At 35.7% G+C, this 24,114-nt stretch overlaps 1 protein-coding gene across 2 annotated transcripts in view; it reads left to right on the top strand.

Moving 5' to 3' along the window:
- The window catches only part of LOC145694710 (phospholipid-transporting ATPase ABCA3-like), a 104,325-nt gene extending 88,767 nt beyond the window's left edge, over nucleotides 1-15,558 (top strand). For both annotated transcript variants that reach the window (XM_081771238.1, XM_081771239.1), the window contains exons 22-26: nucleotides 3,496-3,740; nucleotides 4,928-5,075; nucleotides 6,618-6,828; nucleotides 9,500-9,713; nucleotides 13,418-15,558. In XM_081771238.1, the coding sequence (XP_081627364.1) occupies nucleotides 3,496-3,740; nucleotides 4,928-5,075; nucleotides 6,618-6,828; nucleotides 9,500-9,713; nucleotides 13,418-13,594 (995 nt within the window). In that variant the 3' untranslated portion in view covers nucleotides 13,595-15,558. The remainder of the gene's footprint in view (nucleotides 1-3,495; nucleotides 3,741-4,927; nucleotides 5,076-6,617; nucleotides 6,829-9,499; nucleotides 9,714-13,417) is intronic.
- Nucleotides 15,559-24,114: the final 8,556 nt, after the last annotated feature.

The raw sequence follows: 24,114 nt of genomic DNA, 5'->3' as shown, positions 1-24,114 counted from the left end.
AAATATTTGGCGAGCTTCGAAATGTGGTTTTGGAGAAAGATGGAGGAGATAAAATGGACATAGACAGCAACAAACGAAAATGTTTTAAAACGGATAGGAGATAAGAGTACGCTTTTAGCCACCATTCTTCGTAGAAGGGCCAATTGGATTGGACACATCTTGCGAAGAAATTGTCTTCTTTATACCGTCAAAGAAGGAAAGATGGAAGGAAAGCGAGGAATAGGAAGAAGAACACAAATGATCGATGATTTGAAAAATAGAAGAAAGTATTGGGAGTTGAAAGAGGAAGCTGAAGATCGAGAAGCGTGGAGAGACATTTCCAGGCCCAAATCTAAAATTTAAAAAAAAAATCCTCATTAGTCCCAGGACCTGCCAAAAGGCAGAATACTTAATAATAATAATAATAATAATAATAATAATAATAATAATAATAATAATAATAATAATAATAATAATAATAATAATAATAACACGTGAAATTATGAAACAATAAATAAGTAAATAAATAAATACGTTAAGTGGAAAAAGGGTGAACCTTTTCTCTCCGTCTTACTCATTCCTTTCCCGCGTAGACTCCCAAGGTACCGACAGGTCTGGACAGAGTGTAGGAACAATCAAAAGAGAAAATTATTCTCTTTCTCTCTCTCTCTCTCTTAGGAGGTGCAAGACAAATCGGTGGATTAAGCGGTCTAGGGAAAGAAAAGTAAGAAAGGAAGATATTGTATATATACACTAATGTGCAGAAACCTAAGGATGAAAGTAAGTTTCGCATGCTCAGATCGATTAAACCTGAGCCATACATAGAAAGTACCGGAAAACAAAGAAATTGAGCTCCTCCGTGGCTAAGCGGTTAGCGTACGCGCTTTTGGCGTGGGAGGCCCGGGTTCGATTCCCGGCGGGAGCTCATGTGGTTCGGATTCCACGTTAATCAGTAGGTCCATGTCTCATATAGCCTCGCTGCTGAACGGGACGTTAAACTCAAAATCAACTCAACTCAACAAAGAAATTCATTAGAAGAACAAAAAATGCAATTTTGTAATACAAAAACAATATCAGACCGAAGGCTCTGCGACTCATGATGCGCCCCTGACATTACAGAAGAAATAAAATGGTCCTTAGAAGGGTGTAATCACCAAAAATTCGTACTCCACGACGTGCTTCCATGCTGGTCACGAGTTGATAATGCGTCGTTGTGGTATGGGATTTTCTCCCTTTACCAAAGCTGTTGATAATTGCTGGATGGTTCTTTGTGCATCTGGATGTACTGAAGGACGTCGTCTCATAGTATCTCAAATATGCTCGATAGGATTGAAATCGGGAAAACGGACACCTAGTCTATTCGCTGAATGTCCTCTCGTTTTAAGAGCTCACCAACTGCGCTGCTCGATGCGATCGGGCATTATCATCTATAAAGATGAAATTGAAACTGACCCCACCACTAAAATGACGCACTTGGGGAAGGAGTACAGTCTCACAATAACATTGATCGGCAAGTGTACTGTTTTTAAAACTTTGAAGGTAAGTATGCCCCTTCAACATTATACCTCCCCACCCAAGAACATCTGGACTACCAAAACGATCATGTTTGACAACATTCCTGGGTTTGTTGTGTGTTCCTACCTCTCGAGCGATGAGTGTACGTTCAAAATCATTACTTCGATTGAATCTGCTCTCATCTGAGAAGGGAACGAGGCCTACTCCTTCTTGTTGCAATTATGATGTTCTTGACACCACTGAAAGCAGTGTCGCCGATATGCGATTTTCAATAAAACAGAATGCAATGGTCCTCGAGCAAAAAGACAACCATATGCAGTCGAATGCCAATATAAAGTATGAGATTAGGCGCTTTTCAGTCCTGTTAACGTGTTTGCAATTTGAGTCGCTATTTCACATCCATTTCTTCTTGACTATTGCACAATGAAATGGTCGCCCGCTGCTGTAGTTGACCGTGGTCGACCACCATCTCTGTCTTGAACGGCATTGCCTGTGACTCCGAACGCCCCCCAATGCATGCAAAACAATGCTGTGGGTAATACCAGACTCCTGAACCACATATGTCACAATTCGACCTTCCAGATTCAAGGTGATTCTTCTCCATATGAAGTCATCTAAATGTTGTCTCCGGACCATGTTGTTGTAAGTAACATGACCACAACCCTCATTAACATCTCTCTGACTGACACACACAGTCTCGTCCCTCTCACTTAACTACTTTGTCTTGAAGGAGCAGACCCATTCGGCTCTACGGTCACGTTAATATCACGCCATGCAACTTCTTGCTTCCTATACACGTGTAGGAGACCTCTGGGAATATGCTGCCAGGCTTTCGTTAATTTCTACCGACTATGTAATACTTTAAGTTACTTTTTATGTATCTCTCCCTTAAAGTTTGCTTAACCGTGTCCCGAAACATGGTAATCGTGATCTTTTCAACGGAATAGGTTGTGTTGAGCATTTTTCTTGATTGCGGATTATGCCATTTCATGCATTACCTTTTCTCTCCTGCAGATATTAATAGTAACCCAGATTTCTCACCTATAACGATTCAGAACAGAAAACCTCCCCCCTCAGCCTCAAAACGCTCCAATAATTGCGAAGATTGCTATCCTTTGTTGTTTGTCTCTCTTGAAAGACTTTAAAAAGGAACTTGTCTTTCGCATACCTTCAAATATTACAAGGTATTATTCGATAACCATTGTTACTATTCTACTACCATTGCTGCCGGAAAGCTGTACGGTCCATTGCCGACTTGTGATACATCAATCCTCAAGCATAATGTCATTGACGTCCTGCAACATATCTAGACTGATAGCTCAGAACGTGATCAGTTATACAGCTTGATTTCTCCACTTCCTGAAGCCTTCATTCTCCGGATCCACCATTCAACGGTATTCATATCGATTTCACAATTTCCATACACAGTACACAACAAGAATATTCCCCACACTTTCGTTCTTCACCACTGGGAATTCAACTATAGCTGGTGTGTGTCACTCATATACTACTACCGTGGCGCTATCTGTAGGTCATCCATGTACTTATATACAAATGGTCATTAAACTTCAGTATTGCTAGCCCTTCATTCATTTGCACATTGTGTCCGTCGCTCTGAGATGAGACAAGTGTGGTTCATTATTTTCTAATCAACCTTAATTTATATAATGAAACCTCCAATAAAGTTCACTTCTATCAGCTACTTTCTGGCATTCAGTGCCATCTAGTGGTACAAACACAAAAGCTCTGGTTATTGAAGTAGCTACTCTGCTTCAAAATTAGACTACCCTTATACTACCATTTCAACTTTTTTTTAAAAAAATATTTATTTATTTACTTCCATTTTGAAACTGAAAAATAACTACACATGTAAGTGGAAGGATTGAAAGATTCACTCACTTATGGTTGCCGTAGCACTTGTATTTATATTTATTCATGTAATGATTGTGATAGTATGAATAAATAACGCAGAAGAGTTATTTTTGTTTTACTTTTTTGCAGAGGGTAAACAGAGATCACAATCTGGTTCTGATGTTCTCTTGGTTTACGATTTGAGAAAGAACTTCAGATCATTTCCTGCTGTCAAAGGTCTACAATTTGGAGTTCCCGAGGGAGAGTGCTTCGGTTTGTTGGGAGTTAATGGTGCTGGGAAAACTACAACTTTCAGAATGTTGACAGGAGATGAAACCCCAACGTCTGGAGATGCATATTTGAGGAATTTGAATCTAGTTGCTAATACAAAAGAGGTTAGCATTAAGGAAGGAATAGTCCTTGAAACTTCGTATTATAATGAAGAATAATATAAATAAGCCTGCTATTAGTTGAAATGAGCATAATGAAGAATAATATAAATAAGGATGTTATTAGTATAAATGAGCATAATGAAGAATAATATAAATAAGGATGTTAATAGTATAAATAAGCATAATGAAGAATAATATAAATAAGCATGTTATTAGTAGAAATGAACATAATGAAGAATAATATAAATAAACATGTTAATAGTATAAATGAACATAATGAAGAATAATATAAATAAGCAAATAGATATTTTTGAGTTGCATTACACTGCGGGGTAACACCTATAATCCTGTTCCCCATATGGAATCAAGCCTCGGTTCGCGCAAACCAACTGCACAACTCTAACCATTTGTGTATACAACAATATGATGTTCACATATTAATAAGACACTTACAAAATATAATAACGAAAAATTATATCTAAGAGCATTATAATTTTGGATCTCTGTTAATTGTATTCATTGGTTAATTTGAAGTTTAGCGCTCCGTTCAGTACCAAGGGTAAATGAGATGTGGGATTCAAACCTTATGATCTCCCACCGGGAATCGAACTCGGATCTTCCGCGCCAAAGGCGCGTACGCTAACCATATAATCATGAGGTAGTTCTACTGTATTTGTATTTGCTGGTAGTACCATTAATCGCAAATGTAGTAGAAAGAGGGAGAAAGATCTACAAGGCGATATAAATAAATAGTTACATAAAATTTAACAAGATAATTCATTATCCTGCTTCGAAGAAATAAATTGGTTTCAACCAAAAGATGTCTTAATCAAGACAAAGCATATTAAAAAAGACAAATCCTTGATATTAACCAAAACACCGTGTGCGTGGGTTTTCTCGGGGTTCTCCCATTTCCTTACACTTTCTTCATTCTACCATTTCGTTCATTTTTCATAATCACCGTTTCCTTTAGCCTAACCGGCATAACCGTTGGACGTAAAACTCAAAGATTTCATTTCATTTTTTGATATTAACAACTGAATTTCAGTGACACATTTTGGAATTTTATTTAATAAGCATATTGCAATAAGATTTAGTTCATTTACTATATAGTTTTCACTAGACTAAGTTTTAAAGTTTCGAGTAAGTGTTGCAAGTGTAATTGACATATGGCATTATTACTTTTTCAGTATTTATCAGAAATAGGATATTGTCCGCAGTTTGACGCTATTATTGATGTCCTAACAGGATATGAGATGTTACGACTGTTTGCCTATTTACGAGGCATTCCAAGGGGAAAAGTCAAAAGTGAAGTAAACAAATGGATTTCTCAAATGGGTAAGTTCAGTTTCTATTGTGCAGTATTTGAATGAGCTTATCAATTTTAGTAATATTTTCTGACCTAGTATCATATTGTAAATATTCACCATAGAGGATCTAATTATACAACATGGGTCTGCTTAAGTGAGGTATTTGGCATTCTTGTTGATCACGGAAGATTTGTATGAATAGAAAGACGCGTGTTTCTGCCATAAGATAAACAAAATTAACGAGATTGAACAACCGGAATCGGAATTGATGTTCTATAATATACCCGTATAACAAGGGTAAAAGATTATCTTTTGATTTTTTTTAATAGACTGCAGCATTAGGTAATATTTTGTTGAATTCTGTTTCATATGTGTTTAATTTTTAATTCCAGTTTAATGAATAGTTTGTGTAATGATGGGTAATCGAGGAAAAATGTATATCTTGCAACTAAATTCCGTATTTTATCCAAAATAAATAAATAAATAAATAAAATGGAAATAGGTTAAGTTAAACATGGATGGAAACACGTTGGATTGTTCTAAAAAACACTTTCGTCTCTACTTATGTATTTATATTTTTAAATTTATTATCTGTGTATTTCATAGATAAGTTGATATAGTAATTCGCATTGATATGATTATAGTAATCATAGTGGACAAAATGATATAAGCCTTATAGAAGGTATTTAGATAGGTTCGAAATATTAAAGAAACATAAAACTGATAACATCACTTCCGTGTATTAGGAAAAACATACATGCAATACAAGCAACTGCGTTCCTGCTAAATACATCACATATTAATGCGTTCCCATGTTGGGTTAACAAAACTTCTCATGTTGGGTACTTATTTATGTTGCAACTATGCCTGAAACAGCGGAAACGTAAGTTAATTGTTAAGTCCATCCAGAGCCGGATTTAAGTTTAATGCAGCCCTAAGCTATTGAGGGTAATGGGGGCCTTTGTATGTCCAGCTGTGCAACCAGCCCATACAGAACGTAGAGAAAAAAGTAAATGAGTGATATTTTAGGGAGCACGATATTAGAAAGGGGCCCCATTACTTATATCATAGGAGCCTAGACAACACAAATTCTTATTGCTCTATGTTGGTTTTAGTGATTTATTATATCTTACAGTGTATTTTGGAATTGTACATCCAGTTCTCTTTACCTTATAGCTTAATCAGCTTATACGCAAATCCGGCACTGAGTCCATCACAGTTTAAGTTCTCTCTAAGTTGAATTTTTCTGAAAGTATCGTACGCATACGAATTAAACTGATTTGTCTGTAAAGAAGAAACTGGGGAATTCTAAAGTCGAAATTTACCGGAACGATAGAAAATATCTGTAAAAAATTACAAAAGTGCATTTATGAGTATGGACGTTTATTTTTTTAAAAGGAGTATTCTCACAAAACAAGATACTTTTTATGTAATTCGAGATACCCTTCTCGAACACTTGATTTTCTTTCGAGATTTCTGCCATTACTAAGAATGAAAGGAGCAGTGTGGTTCCTTACCGTGTATTTAATTCTCAATCAATTGTAATTACATATTTCTGACTTTCTTGCAGATCTGGTAGAGTACAAGAAGAGACAGTGCGGCACTTACAGTGGTGGTAATAAAAGAAAACTCAGTACTGCAATGGCTATGATTGGAGACAGCTCAGTTATATTCTTAGATGAACCAACAAGTGGAGTTGACCCAGTTGCTAGAAGGCATCTTTGGGATATTCTTAAAAGGAGCCAAAAAGCAGGACAAGCAATTGTGCTCACTTCTCACAGGTAAATGAAAAATTAAATTTCATATTTTCAAACATTAGTGTAACACATTAAAGTAATATATTATTCGTCTTGATTAAGAATGCATAATAAGCTTGTTAATTCTAGTGAACCTGACATTTGGAAAATATAATTATAAGTACTGCGACGTGATAAATATGAGCACTTTTAGTATTTTTTGGAAATATAGGAGATATTTCATTGGTTTTTAAATTAATGCAGGTTCTAATAAACGGAAGAGTGTTTTAAGCATACATACACTCACCATCATCATCATCAATTTTGCTTTTATTGGCAGATCACTTGCTGCAACTGAGAAGCTTCCATGCTCCGTGGTCTTCCGCTAATCTCTTCGTCTTCACGTACGATTTCTCTGCTTTGATATCGTGCATTAATTGTAGTCTCCTTTGCCACTCCTTCTCTTTCCTGCCACCATACCTTCTAAAACGTCCCTCATGATACCGTTCCTTCTTAGCCAATATCGCAACCAGTTTCTCTTCCTCCTCTTAATAATATCTAAAATTGTTCTTTTCTCTCCCACCATATCTAACATCCTTTCATTCATTTTCCGCTCGACCCAGCTAATTCTCTTCATTCTTCACCACACCCACATTTCGAAAGATTTCAGTCGTTTTTCATAATTTTTCCGTAATGTCCATGTTTCTGACCCATACAGTACAGTACTCCACACGATACACTTTATGAGTCTGTTTCTCAACTCTTTGGTCAAGATCCCACAAAATAGTATTTTCTTCCTCCTAACGATTTCTTATGCCATTCCTATCCTTGCTTTTATTTTACGTTCACACTTCATATCATCATTAATAATACTACCCAAGTATCGAAACCTAGTCACTTGTTCTATTTTCTCCTCTTTCTCTTCTATATTTGACACCGACCTCTTCGTTCCAGTCACGGTGGCTTTTGTCGTTCTAATATTTATTTTTACATACACTGAAGTGGCTGAATTTCTCTCGAAATTTATGCACAGGTTCTAGCATAAATGTTTAAAATATATGAATTTAGAGATAGACGCCCAAACATATACACTCTTAATTCCTATATTTTACAATATTAATTGCAAGAATTAATTTATCTTTAGCAATAGATTTAATGCAGCTGTACAAATGGAATTATTGTTGCTATTAAATGAGTACAAATGTAATGATTTGAGATACTGCAGGTAGATGAATATCTGCACTTGTAATAAGTACATTGAACCAAAAAGTTAGCTACTTCACGTAGAACTTACCCAATATCGGGTAACCTCATCTCTGGCCAGTTTTGTTTGGAAGTAACACAATGAGAGGTGGGTTCACTCAATGTAAATCTACTCGCTCAGAGTAGTTTCCGTAGCTTCACTAGAGTGTGGAGAGTCCTACTTCATTGTTTCAACCATGACTTCAAATAATCGGAAAGATGTTCAATTTAATTGAGTATCAATTAAATCTGGGTGCAGGTCAGAAACTATGTGCGACAAACTGTCCGAATGTGTTCTCAGACCATGTTCACACGATTTGAGTCCTGTGAACACAGCAATTGTCATTTTACAGAAGAGTCTACTAGATGTTAGTCATTAATATCTTTGAGAAATGGCAGCACTGGTCACTGAGAATGCCCAAATAAATATTCTGGTTCATGTTCATGTTCAGTTGTATGAGTATATCCAATTCATGGTACAGAAACCACCATCGCAGAACTTTCTCCAGATTGAACCTGACACTGCAAGTCACATGCTTCATTAGGCGTTTGGTGCAGTCAAAGTTGTGTGTCATTGGAACATAAACGAAAACGCGACTCACGAATCACACACAGCTATAGTCTGCTATAGTCCAGCGTCTGTATTCGTGAGCCAATTGAAGACGTACAAGGATAACTGACCTTTTTCATGTATTCCAAATATTCATTGCATGAAATCCCCTATTTAATGTTCTTTCAGAAATTGATTGGGATTGACCTATATTCACTGATTGTTGTGGTCGTGTCCAGTTAAGAAACGATTTTTCTTGAACAAGTCCCTGAGGGAGCTTACGTGGTTCGTAACTTACATTAAGATGTAAGTCCACGACTGATATAGCCTCGCTGCTGAAAGAGACGCTAACCTCAGATTAAAATCAAAAATTAAAATCCTTAAACATGTGTAACCGGTCTGTCTAGGTTAGGATCTATTTGCGACCACAGTTTTGATGCTGTTTTGATGCGTTCATACTTGTGTTATACCATTCCTTGCATACATGTTTGACAGTCGTTTTGATAGACCAAAAGGTCGAGCAACTTCATTTATTGTGTGCCTCTGGGTACATCTAAACAGTGTTGTCTTTTTGCCAATCTGTCACATTTTTGCTTCGAAACATCTTTATCAGTGTTTTCATACAACCGATTATCACACTCACTTCAGTTAACTTCAGTGATTATGCGTCAGCACTGATGGGTCATTTAGTCACGTGCTATCAGAGAAATTCTATCTATAACAAAGGAAACGAATCAGTGTTAGTTATAGAAGAGAGGAAGAGTAATTTTCTGTTCAATGTGCTTACTACTGCTAAAGATAGTTAAATCTCCTATTATTTCCACGTGGATTTGTTTAACTAGTGACAATAATTCCACTAAAAATGAAGTAATTTGTGTTTCATATTGATCAACTATGCTACTAATAATATTTTCTCTGTTTCAGCATGGAAGAGTGTGAAGCATTATGTAACAGGCTTGCTATTATGGTCAATGGACAGTTTATGTGTTTTGGTAGTACACAGTACCTGAAAATGAAGTATGGACAGGGATTTACAGTTCTTATTAAGTTGAACTCTTCTAGTGGGGAGGACGCAACCATAGTAAAGCGAGCGGTAGAAGTAGAACTTCAGCCCTGTGATCTGAAAGATGAGCATCAGGTATTCCTGTTAAAGAAAATTAATTAGTAGTAAGCTTATGTTCTAGTGAAATAAGTAAGGGAGCTCTGAGTTCATACCAAGTATTAACTAACAGATGAGATTCCACATGGATTTTCGTAATGTACACAGCCCTTCCCGCTGGTCTAGTAATTAGCACGCGCTTCCTTTGTGGACGGAAGCCTCGGTTCGATTCCCGTGAGAGAACACTGAAATTTGAACGCATTATGGTAGTTCAGATTATATCTTAAACTTTAGATCCACGTCTCATATAGCCTCGGTACTGGACAGGGAACGAAAAACTCAATATAGTTTATTATGTTTATTATGAAAAAAACCTGTTTATAGATAAATACACATGACAGGAAGAATATTTTGCGTAAACGTAAATATACATGTATAAGTACAAGGGCTCGGGAAAAGGTAATGGGAACATTGTTAAAGTTCGTACCTGGCTTTATGCACAGAAGAACATCTGTTAGTAAGTAGATTCACCAGTTTGCAATTCTTACCATTAAAACTGTCAGTATATTTCAGTTTCAACTTGTCTCAACATTTTCTTTCAGGTAAAAACGTACACAGATAAAACTGAATATTTCAATTTTTCTAAAATGAAATCAGTTAAGTTGAAATGAGATTACAAATATTCAGCGTGTCTTTGCAGGAGCGTAATTTCAGATTTGCCCTGGGAAGGGAGGGGGGGAGAAGATCCTTCACCGACATACGAGTGTCACGTTTTTTCCTAGTATATTAATAAACAATCGATTAAAATATATTTAATTCTTAAACTCAGGTGGGCAGTTGTTCCCCTGCTTCCCCGTGTTTTGCATAGCCCCCCGAAACAAAATCCTAAATACACCACTGCCTGTTACATATTTTTAATGTAATCGCCTTTCATTTCTATCACCTTTTATCACGCATGTGGAAAATGTACTTCGTCAGCGCGTCAATCTTTGTCGGTGTATTGCAGGGACCACCATATGACACGGTTGATGTTTACCCTTATAGTGCTTCCCGCGAAGTTCTTTATTCATTTTTGCGAATAGGTCGTCACGAAATCCCTGAATCTTAATCCATTCACGTTATTCGTTTCCGAAACATATTATGGCGCTTCCACTTTTTGCTCTATTTTACGTCAGTGCTGCTTTCGACCGAATAACATAGAGCCGTTGGCACTCACCACATTTCATACGCGTAGTCGCACATTCCCTTATCAGCTACGGATATCTTGCAGCGCTAAGACACAGCCTTCTGATGTGAGAACAGTGTTTCCAATATTTATTATCCAACCTATATAATACGTACGAGGTGTATGAATTTTGATTCATATTGTAATGCAGTAATCTGTCACATAAATAATATTAAGGAAAATCACAATTGAAAAATATAATCTGCTTATAAATTACAAAGGGACACAAAATCTACTTCTGATAGGCATTACATCCAGGAAAGAAAGTATATGATCTGCGTGTTATATCTTTTTTGTTTTGGCGTGGGAGACCCGGGTCCGATTCCCGGCGGGAGCTCATGTGGTTCGGATTCCACGTTAATAAGTAGGTCCACGTCTCATATAGCCTCGCTGCTGAACAGGACGTTAAACTCAAAATCAACTCAACTCAACTCTTTTTTTGTTTTATATCCAGCTACTGGACTGCTAACTTAAAAGTAATAAAATTTTAATATAGGAAGATTATATCTTTTAAGGTTACGTATTTTCTTTTCTTTTTTTTTTTTTTTAGTTTCATTCGCAAGATCTTTTTTCTAGAAGTAACATATTCATCGAATAAAAGTCTGTGAGTACATGCCTGGTGTGGTAGAAACAGTTACCTAATTATGTGGTTTTGTATTTTTAGAAAGATTACATGATGTATACTTCTGGTACTTGACAATATTGTATGTTTTTTTTTTTTTTTTCTGACAACTGTAATGCTTACATGAGAATTTCTCATGCTTTGTAAGCTAATGAAACAGGCAAATAAATGAAATGAAATGAAATGAAATGAAATGTGACAGTTTTGACTAGGTTTTACGCATCCTGAATATTGTAGGTAAAATATAGCTATAAAAATTACATTAAGCAGTATAATTTTTAGATAAAAATAACATTCACACGAGACCCTCTGATTGGTATCGTAATTTGATCCCTGTAATTTTATTTTAATTTTGTGTTGATTAATGAGTTTTAAAGTTCAATATGTAGGCAGGGAGGAAAATAAAGAAATTTAGGTTGGTGAAACTGAAAAGCGAATGACACTAAATAAAGTGAAGTCTTCAATTAAACGCCCCACGATTATGCCTTGAAAGCTAAAGTACGTAGAGTGATTATAAATGCAAGTGAAAGATTGTGGGATGATTAGTAGAACGAAGAACTGAGTTGAGTTGAGTTGACTTTGAGTTTTACGTCCCGTTCAGCAGCGAGGCTATATGAGACGTGGACCTACTGATTAACGTGGAATCCGAACCACATGAGCTCCCGCCGGGAATGAACCCGGGTCTCCCACGCCAAAGGCGCGTACGCTAACCGCTTAGCCACGAAGGAGCTCGAACGAACAACTGAGAAGCATAGAATCCAGAAGAAGTTTAAAAACACGATTTTGTCCACTACAAACGTAGATGGCCTAGAGTCGAATCAGGAATGGAAGATAATTAACGTAGATAGTTAGAAAAAGGATATGTAACATCGATTGAAATATTTAAAGATGTTACAGAGAGTAAAATAGGGAAGGAAAGAAGACTGCAAGTGATAGACTATATTTAGGAAGTTTATTATTATGTCAATATGAAGTGATTAATTCAGAACCGTAGAGAATTGAAACTTTCAAATATTTAGAAGTGGGCTGCCAGGCTGCTAGGAATGGAAGAATATTAATAATAACTTTTTAAACCTGCGCTTTCTACACAGCGCATCATTCACATATGAGCATGAATCTCCTTGTCATTCCTCACAACATATGTACATGTCCTTTTACAGACACAAGTGAAGGACGTCTTGCTAAAATTCGGGAAGGGGTACCATAAAGAGACTTTTTCAATATCTTGCACCGTTTGCAAGATTTGAGCCTACTTTCGGTTGAAGTTTCTAATTCATGTATGATCAGTGTTTTCTTTCTTCTTTCATGCAGTATGCAATAAGCAAATACATTACACACACAATTAATTATAATGTCAGTGATATATGGTGTTCATTGGGCAAAACACTCCAAACAATAGATTCATCTTAGACTGAAGAAATGGCTATCTTTCGTTTTTCATTATCATTTGGCCATGAAATAAACACCGGAGAGATATACTAACTCCGTATATAAATGTGTTGTGTTGAAATGTATAACTTGTAGGATATCATGCTTTACGTTTTTAAAATTTCAAAGCTTCCATTGTACCTCTAAAAGATGTAATAAATAAATGACAGCCATTTTTTAAATATTCAATTAGAACTGAACAAGCTACACAAAATTTACAATCGATCAGTGAAAACGGCATCTTTTTAGAGCCTATGGTTCCCGAGAACTCACTGTCGAAAGGTTTGGCCACAAACATATAAACTTTTCTTGACCACAAACATATAAACCTAGCATTTTAATATATAGATAGTGCAATTAAGATATAGATTATATTATTCGAAATATAAAATGAGTATAAATCATTCTGTATTTAATACGTTTCCGTGAATCTTTATTTCTTTATTTATTTATTTATTTATTTTGCAGGGGTTGTTACACTATCATGTCACGGATCCATCCGTGCCATGGGCAAAGTTATTTTCTTCGATGGAAAGAATTAAGGATACTTTCAAATCCGTGGAGGATTATTCTATTAGTGAGACCACATTGGAACAAGTATTTTTGTCTTTCGCAGGAAAGCAGAAAAAGCAACAAAAGAAATAAATCTCATGTATAAACGTAAATGTATGTATTATAAAATACACTATGAGAAAAAAAAATATAAAATCTGTTTTATCTGATTAAACAGTCATATTGTACACAAAGAAAATGTTATATCAACAGTGTGCGATAAAATAAAATAGCGTATTATATTTATAAAGCACAAAATGTTCGATCTAGTTCTGTTTTGTTTTAAATATATATCTTTACGACCTTACATGCATTTGTGTTCAGTGTTTTTATTTTCACTATTTTTTTAAAGATTCTAACGCACACATCTCAAGCATTATTAGTTGTTCTAATATTGATTAGTACCAAGGGCGCCCATGTTGTGGTTTCCAAGGGGAGGTAAATATAAGCGAGGTTTCAAATATAGTTTCAAATTTTGCTATAACTAATGTAAAAGTTCTAATGGGCTTTCGATATTCCCAAGTACGATTTCCTCTTAGGGGAGGCAAGCGCCCCACCTTTGCCCCATGATGGGCGCCCTTGATTAGTACTCATTTAATTTATAAATGTTTTGATGTAAAATGTGTGATGCAAATCATGTTTCAAAAGTGGCAACTCATCTCTCTTTGGAAGGATACACTACCATACCTATAACATTTCTGTATTTTTGCTTAAAATCCACAAATTAAATAGCTAAAGAAGATCCAAATATATTTTATTGACTTTCGTTTATGGGTAAGATTTCAGCTTTGCAAAGAGAGATGGATAGCCGAAAGTTTTGTAAAATAAGACTGTACAAAACGTATTTTCAGTGGCAATTGGTGATATTTAAGAATAGTAGTGACAATAATAATAATAACAATAACAATCACATGACAAATTAAACTTATATTTATTATTATTGTTACTTTTAATATTATTATTAATATTTTTCTTATAGAATTTGATACTTTTGTTTTCATACTTACACAATAAGTATTGTTAGCATGTTCACTTTATCAACTAATTGTTTCACTTTATCAACTTGTCATATTTCTGACCGAAGTGCCGGAATAGGAAAATGTAATGTAAAATGCAATAAATAACTAATGATTAATAGATAAGTATTTAGTTTAGAATGAAATTTCTTTTAAGTAATTTTTCTCTCATTCCTTCAATAATATATTATTAAAATGTGAATTGCTTCTAGTTGAATCATGATATAGAAGGATGTGAAACAAGAGTAAGAACAGATTTAGAAAATTGAAAAAAAGAGAAAAAGAAATACATGTTTCAATCCAAAAGTGGTATACCGTGATTATGATTTCCAGATGTAAAAGAAAGAAATTGTAAAACAAATTGTAAAATTAGAGGAGACTGCAAAAATTAAAGGAAGGATCTGCGTACTTCACCGTCGAATATAAAGTGAAAGAAAAAGGTGAAAACACATAGGTTCCTAATAGTTTTGTGAAAATTATTTATTTTTCATGTAAAGAAAATTCAGTGTTAACTCTATAATTCAGTACTAAAGGTACGTGTGTGAAGTATAGACAATTACTTTAAATTAATTAAGTGCCTGAAAGTATTCACATTAAGTCAGATGACAATGCTTTCGAAGAGACGCAACTTAAAAAAAAAACAGTAGTTATTAATTAATTTATTAATCATTATAATATTTTTATCTGTGATATTTTCTGAGTAGCATTTTTATCTAAGCTGTGATTTAACGAAACAAGAAAAGGAAAACTGTATTATACAACATCTTGACGAAAATTCTAGTAATGGACAAAAAGATTTTTTTCAGATATTCAAGAGGACTTTTTTTTTCTTTTTCTTTAGGAGGATTGTAATTGAAATATCTACACATTTTGTGTAACTTTTAACAATAAGTATTCTCCTTTTATTTTCATATGTTTTAAACACAATGACATGTCACCACGGTCCTACACCGTCAATCACCAGTGTATATTTTTGTATAGACATTTAGATTGTATATAGATTGTATGTAGTATATTCAAATAAAGATGATTTGTGTAAAACCTATCGTATTCTTTCAAGATCAACAGTTCCTGAAGTTGTCGTGTTCTGTTGCAAGGAAATACTATTATTAGTGATTTCTGCATCTTTAATATCTTTGATGAATTAAATAATTTATCGCTAGAAAATTTGCAGAAAAGCTGGTTATAATTTTGTTTTACATATCTTAAGTAAAAATAAAATAAGTCCAAAGCAAACATTAACCTGTATTACAGTTTCGGCAATATATAATTGTTTCCATTAGACACATGATGAAGGCAGTGCTATAGTGCCGAAATTATAACACAGGTTATTAATACAGACAAGTGTTCATTTTAGTCAGATATACAGATCCAAAGACACACACACACTATATATATACATATATATATATATATATATATATATATATATATATATATATATATATATATATATACCGGGTGTTTCAAAACAACACCGACAACGTTTGGGAGGTGATTCCTGACAACAAGATAAGACGAAAAGTATATACCAACTTGGGTGCACAAATGCTTCCTTTCGTAGTTATAGGCTACCGAAATCATGAAAAATCATGAAAATCATGAAATCATCATTTGAATTTTAGATATTCATAGCTCCAAAACTATGGACCCTACCGTAGTCGGGTCAAGACTTCACTTAAAATTTTTTTAGAGGTAGTTGGTGAGAACTTCAAATTATATCTTTAACCAAACTCAATCTACAAAAACTGTTGTGGAAGTACCGCAAAATTTTGAAACATGGATTTTTGGATAGGGCACATACTAGTTCCTAAGTGAAGTCTTGACCCGACTATGGTAGGTGCCATAGTTTTGGACCTATGGACTTTTAAAGCTCATTTTTTCATGATTTCGGCAGCCCATAACTCCGAAAGGAAGCATTTGTGCACCCAAGTTGGTCTATACTTTTTGTCTTATCTTGGTGCCAGGAATCACCTGCCAAACGTTGTCGGTGTTGTTTTGAAACACCCTATATATATATATATATATATATATATATATATATATATATATATATATATATATATATAATATGAGGATCAGTTAAAAAGTTCGTCCACAAGTCTATGTAAATATAAGATCTTAGTCAGCTAGAACGAAACAAATTGAAAAACAAGTCTACATGGACTTGTGGCGAAAAATACAAGTTTACGGTCTAGAGTTGTCCAAAAGTGAATCAAAGTAGGGACGGGATATATTTTGTAAGAACTGAGCACGGTTATATATCAATACGCGGAGATGACAGTTTAACTTATTCAACTGAGGATTTTGGGCCGCGGTGGCTCAGTGGTAGAGCGTTCACCTCTGGTGCTAGGGGTCCCGGGTTCGATCCCAGCCCCCGCCAAGTGAACTTTGTGGTGGACAAACACCGTGTGCGTGGGTTTTCTCGGGGTTCTCCCGTTTCCTCCCACTTTATTCATTACACCATTTCATTCATTACTCATCTTCACCGTCTCCTTTAGCCTAACCGGCATAACCGTGGGACGTAAAACTCAAAGATTTCATTTCATTTTTCAACTGAGGATTTCTCTGATTTTCTTCAGTCACATCTGACAGTCTATACTTGGAATTAGATCTGGTCATTTCGGTAACAACCAACATGAAAGATCCCGTGGGTCATGTAGGCCACGTTGTAGATGGTAATATGAAATATGACAGTTGGTATTGCTGATCAGAGACGATGGCCAGTGTGATCTTGAATGAATTAGACAAGATCAAAACTATCACTTACAGTATCATGGAAGAGCACGCGATCATGTTTGGGAACAACAAGTACAATCTGCAGTAGAAACAATCCTAACTCCCTTCGACCTTTGAGGTATGAACAAATGAGATTCACATATGAAGAACGAAATGAAAGTAGCAAGTAGTACACGCTGTTTAGGGATACACGCGAGACGCGAGGTGCGATACGAGCCGCTAGGCAAGACTCGGTTATGTCTCGCACGAGTAGTCTCGCAACATTTATGAATTACATTTAATTGTATATTTAGTGATTTTACATTTATTGAGTTTTCTAAGTTGAGCATTAATGCCTCCAGGAACAAAAAAGTGATTGGGGCAATAGACATTTTATGAAATTTATTATTATTCAAGGTTGATTTTCAGAATTAAAGCCTTCTTTAGTTTCTAAACATCATTAAAAAAGAAAAGCTTTGTAAATTGGAAATTTATTATACCATCGATTTAGGACTTTATTTCCGACACAAACACATACACGAACGAATACATGAACTTCTGTTTTTGGTCTGAAAAGCGAATAAGACTCCCTATTGCTGCGAAATGTGATATTTCTGTTGTTTCTGTCTTTTTCACATTACTACTAGCGATTAATGTTGGGGGATGGCGGGATATCCCCTCGTCAAAGTTTATCCCCGGCCCGGCTCGCAGAAATAACATGATACTTTTACATGGAATAAGTATTTTCTTTCTATATATTTATCAAAAACATCCGCCTCTAGTTCGGAAGTTTAATTCAAACACTGGTTTAGAGCTCCTCCGTGGCTAAGCGGTTAGCGTACGCGCCTTTGGCTCCCGAGTTCGATTCCCGGCGGGAGCTCATGTGGTTCGGATTCCACGTTAAGCAGTAGGTCCACGTCTCATATAGCCTCGCTGCTGAACGGTACGTTAAACTCAAAAGCAACTCCATTCAAACACTGGTTTGGTAGAATGGCCCTATAGGTTTGGTGGGAGATGGTAGGAATGGCCCTATATCTGTCAGTAATTTTATTTTTTAGATCTGGCAACACTATATAAGTTGAAAGCGAGAGTTGATAAAATGCGATAATGCAACATTGCTACAAGCGCGAACGAACCGAAAGAATTGGGTCGTATTGTGTTGTGAGGAGTTCTTTTGTTGTCTACAAGCGCTTTTGGTGGTATAAAAACATCTTTATAATGGAAAATCACCCTTCAAGGAAACGAGCAAAACGTGTAAATGTTGATAGTGGTGGCGATATTTTAGAAGAGCCAAATGGGGACCCAGTTGAAAGTGAAACGGATTCAGGTACTGTTTCTGCAAGTTCGAGTCTTGATCCACACAAAACAGCACGGCGTAAAAGTTCCTGGATTACTTTGAAATTGCGACGAATGTCGAGTTGGCTATTTGTAAATTATGTAAGCCTAAGAAGATAAAATTGAAAATGAATTCTAGTAATACAACGGGGCTGAAGAAACACTTGCAAAATATTCACAAGAAAGAGTACGCGATTCTCTACCCCGACAGCGACAAAGATCAGAAGAGTAGCTGCAGGAAGGAGGATATAACAATATATTTTCCTCAGAAGAAGGAAACTAAGGTAAGTGCATAGCATACTTGACAGTGTCTAAAGTGTTGAAAATTAATTATCACTATTCTCCGAGGCACTCCGGTTGCAAGCCATTGATATAATTGTTATTAGTATATAACATAATTATATCATATCAGTTATTTAGGTTAGTATATTAATATATGTTAATTGTGGCGTGTAATAGTAAAGCGTATAAGTGTAAATGAAGGTACTTCTTTTTCTTTTTTAAAAATGGAAGAGTTTTTTTGTGGTAAGTTCTTCACTTATACGGAGAGAATTCCGCGATGAGTGCCGCAACAAATTGCGGTACCCTGATTTGAGACCACAGACATGTAATTAAAGAATAGATCTCCAGCCCTTATCTCAAAAGCATTTGGCAGGATGAAGCCGGATGAAGCTAAAATTTGGTGAGGGAAGGCGGAGTACAAGGTAAGTTGGGCGGAGTTTAAATTTTATTATTTGCAGCACTTACCTATATTTAATCCAATTACCCACTGTACAATTACTCTTCTGTATAGTCACTGGGTAATGTACTGTACATATTAATTTCCTCCGTCAGACAATTAGTGATTTAGAGTGAGGATAGGATGTGTCTATCCGCCTACTTCCAGCTTTAAAATGCCTACAATTGGCTGTTTGAATGGCCACATCCTACCCTCACCACATCCACTTCCGACTTCAAAACGAACGCTCCAATTATTGGTCTATTCGGGGCAAAAATGTGCCCGCATGGCATACTGGAAAATATTGCTGGAGAACAATGTTGGATCCAGCAACAGTTTATGCTTGTTTTGCTGTAAATTATGCTATTAATTTGACGAGAATTAATGGTCCAGCAATCAAATTCCAGCACAACTTTTCTTTTAATTTGGAGCGGAGGGGACAGAAGTTCGGATACGATGTTGAACTCTAGGTTCCATCTCCTTAGGATGTTATGAACATTCATCCCATGGAAAGCAATGGCAAACCACGATGGATTCACCTTGCCAAGGGACTTTTAGGTATACCTGCCTTCGGACAGAATATCACATCATCATTCATTAACAACCATAGAATAACACATTGCAAAATTGATATATGTTGTACTGTATAGCCTGGGCTCCAATCCTGGGTCCTGGGTTGAGATCCCCCTTAAACTGGTATGAAAAAGCCTGGTCACGTGCATATTGCTAGCAGTGAGAAGTCTTTTATGTTTGCGATGGACTTAGTTTTGTAAAAGATCTGCTTTTGTTCCAAATATGTACAAAGGTTTGTTCTGGTCGGGGATCTCCTTGCCGAATGCGTAGTAATAAGTCCTTGTCCTTCAGGTCTGGTATCGAAAGAGTAGTCTCATATTGTAGTTGGAGATCAACTAAATCTGAATGCCAAGCATCCACATAGCAGAAAGAACTTTACGCATTAATATGCGTCTTACGAAAATTCCGCTACTGAATCGAAAATTTAAATTATTTATAGATGAAAATGTATGATATATCTAAACACATAGCCCAACAAAGCTGTAATAAAATTAACTTAGCTATCATTTTAAAGTTTGTCATATTCGAGGTGACCAACACCCTGCCGTTATCGTCAGTCGCTTAGAACAGCGAGAAAACATCAAAATAAGAAGGTTTAGAAACTGAAGACTCTCATGCTTTCCATTCTAAAGCCAGGAAAAACTCAATTCTTCAAATACACTCTTCACTAAGAAATTTCACAGACGAACACCGCATGGATGAACTTTACGTAGACATTACACTCTGTAAAGAAAAAATAGCGACACTTGCTCGGATATGGTTTTTACAACATACATTAACCAATATGAGTTTTTACATGAATTGCTGATAGTATTACAATGCATATTCTTAACGACCAGTTCAATCTTAATACTTGCGCCGCAGTTTCAGGTTTTTTATATGCATATAATGGATTTGTATGCATATATTCGTAGCTATGTGTGTTTTCAGCAAAAACGCTTGTGGGAAGAACTAGGCTATACATAAACGTATGAAAGATCAACAATAACAGCACAAAACAAAAAATGTAATTTCTTGTGAGTAAGATATATTGTGAACGAACATTGAGAGGTACAATACATAAAACTAGATTTCGTATGTGGACCATGGGCTTTAGGAAGTGCAGGGAATCGTCGACATCTTTTGGTGACAAGGCTATTGCAAAATGCAACTTTGATTTCATGGAATCACTCCCAAATTGTCTGTTCCGCGAGTTCCATACTATCCGAGATAGTTGTCTATTGCGTATTCTGCTCATATTGACCCAAACTTTACAACTGGATTCATGTGAGGGGAGTTTGGAGACCACGTGAGTCTTTGAATAGTCATATTCTTGCACCCGTATTAACGATTTTCGCTCGGGGACATTAAGCATTAACGTCCTGGAAAACGAAGTAGTCCATATTTTCTTCAGGAATGTTATCTTTATCTATTGTAAGAATTTTAGGTACCAGAATTAGAAGATGATTTTGTGCATCAAATGACTCTTTACATATATCCATTGTTTTGACAGCTTTGCCGGTGAAGCAAGCCCATACCATCACTCACTAACTGAATATTTGCATCTCTTAAACAAAATCCGTATCAAGTTACTAATTCATTCGTATCCACAACTTCACACCATTATCATTTCTCACTATTCTAAACTTCATTCAACGGAGAAAACAACATGCTTCCAGTTGTCATAAGTCCAAGTAGCATATCGCCTCACAAACCTACGTGTTGAAGTCCTCTGTGTTTTTGTCAGTTTCGACTTTCTGGACAGCTTTGTCTTCGTAATATCTTCTTCATACAGTTAAGATAATACAGTCGTACGAGTAACTGCAGTTCAAAGATCATCTCAAATTATAGAAACGATTTTTGGGGAAGTAATTCCTTAATTATGAAATGCTTTTGATTTTATTTGGCGATTTGCTCTGGGTGATGCTTTCTTTTTTTCTATCACACTGTTGACGAAGGGATGATTTCTTATACTATTTTTGCTTGTGAATTACTCTTTCTGCCGTCGAATGGTGGATTTTGAGTATTTCAGCCATCTCCCTTAGAAATGTAACTTAGCTGTGCAAAGCAAGAATTATGTCTTGTTCACGTGGCGACAAGTCACATTTCTTACCCATCATACTTGTTTACAGTCCACATGTATCGACAATTTCATACAAAAGCAGCGCTGCACAACAAAAATATTGCTACTTGACACGGTTCAAACAATGACGAAGCAGAGAACAATCACAAAATGTTAATTGCCTTGGTCTACACATCACAAATGCAATGCAGAATTCTCACTCCAATAACTTACGAAACGTTCTCAGGTGCCATCTAGTGAGAATATTACTGATACAAAAATAATTAGTCAGTGTTGAAGTACATCATAGGTGTCACAGATAATGCAAATGAACTATCATACTCATAATTTCCTTCTATTTCTCTTCTAGTCGGTTGGAACTATGGTTTTCTGTGTAAGTTACCTTGAGAATTGAGGTGTCGCTATTTTTTCTTTACAGTGTATTTCCATTCTACAGGAAGAAAACCAGCAAAAATATCAACACTCCGCCTGTTGGTTACTTTCGATTAAAGAACAATTTATCACACAGAACGCAGAAATATACAGATTAGGTTTAATCTATTTGCTCTACATTCCTAAATCATTGGCTAAACAATGTTTTGAATTAATACACAAGCAACCACCAGCACCGCACTTCGGATTCATGAAGACCTACAAAATATTCGTAAATATTATATGCAAAATACCTATGAAATACTTCCTCGCACATAAAATCAAGACGTGTATGCAATAACAGAAATTAAAAAGGCACTCATAAAAAATAGGGTTAGTTATCATTTTTATGGGTATCACCTGACAAGTTGACGCTTTGGGGCCATTTCCAACGGAAGTGGCAACGGAGTTAGCTACCAGTACTACAAACGTCCACACACAAGTTACTGATGAAATTAAAATTGTTAGTGGAAGATGTTATCCTTGGTTTCGGCGCCTTGAGAGGTTTAATCACTGCGAAATTAAAATACCGCTGATTTTACAGTAAATACATGATACCTTCAAATAGATAAAAGATAATCGAAATGTGGAACAAGAGCGCCCTAAACAATATTATTTTGCGTGAGGTACCGTTATCACGAGTCACCTAGTCGCTTTCCGTTTGCAACCATTTAGAAACGCGAAAATAAATGCCGATTTTCTAAGTGGCTGGAAATCGAAAGTAGATAAGTGAGTCTTGATAACAGTGTCTCGTGTAAAATAATATTGTCTAGGGAGATCTTGGTCCAGTTTCGATTGTCTTTTATCTATTGAAGATATCACATAATTACTGTAAAATTAGTGGTATTTTAATTTCACCGTGATGGGACCTCTTAAATATTGTTCAGCTTTCAGCCATATCGACACACGCCTAGTAGAGGTAATTAAGAGAACACTTCAAAATTCTTTTAAATTCTTCGTTCAGGAAGACGAAACAAAATAGCCTCAATAGGTACCGCATAAAATATCCTCCTTGAATAAACATATACAAACAAGAACCAAGAAATCCGCCTTCTTTTTATTATTTGGTTATGAACGAAGAACATAAGCTAATTGTCAATTAAGAAAATCACAGACACAAATCGGAAAGGAATCACTAATCAAAATAAAGGAGACCGTGAGAGTGTATCTACAAAATACTCATGAGCAACAAAAACGATATTTTGATAAACACCATAAACAAACGGAATTTTATCCGAGTCTTAGTTTTCTTCCCCTTCAGAAAAAATAGGGACAACAAAAGTTTGGATTAAGTCATATTCCCGACCAGCAAAAATAATCTGTAAGCTTAACCCCAATTTGCATCGGGTTCGAATACCGGACACTTTTAGAACATCGACACAGGACATCTCTGTTGATAAATCTGAAATCATTCTTTGAAGATGTGCAACCATGAGGGAAGAAAGGACACAATGGGAAAACTAACTTGAAATCAGTCAACCATGTATTACATGCGCCACACCAGAAAAAGAAGCAAAGCAAACACGTAAGAATTCTTTACTACGAATAAACTTCATTGTAAACATTAGGTCATTTCACATTTAATAGCGAAATACGAAAGAATGATAGTAATATGCTTACCTTCAATAACCCTTTCACTGCGTATGCCAACGGAAAGGAAATTTTCCTAACCAACAAATGTCGACTATAGTCAATGTTTCAAAGTCCGTATCTTGGGCTTGTCGAGAATACTCGGCAAAGTGTTCCGTTCGATTTTTTTTTTTTTTTGCGTTCTATTGTT

Source organism: Thermobia domestica, chromosome 9 (assembly GCF_964235325.1).
Source record: "Thermobia domestica chromosome 9, izTheDome1.hap1.1, whole genome shotgun sequence".
Taxonomy (NCBI): Eukaryota; Metazoa; Arthropoda; class Insecta; order Zygentoma; family Lepismatidae; genus Thermobia; species Thermobia domestica.
This window is presented reverse-complemented; position numbering and strand designations above follow the sequence as displayed.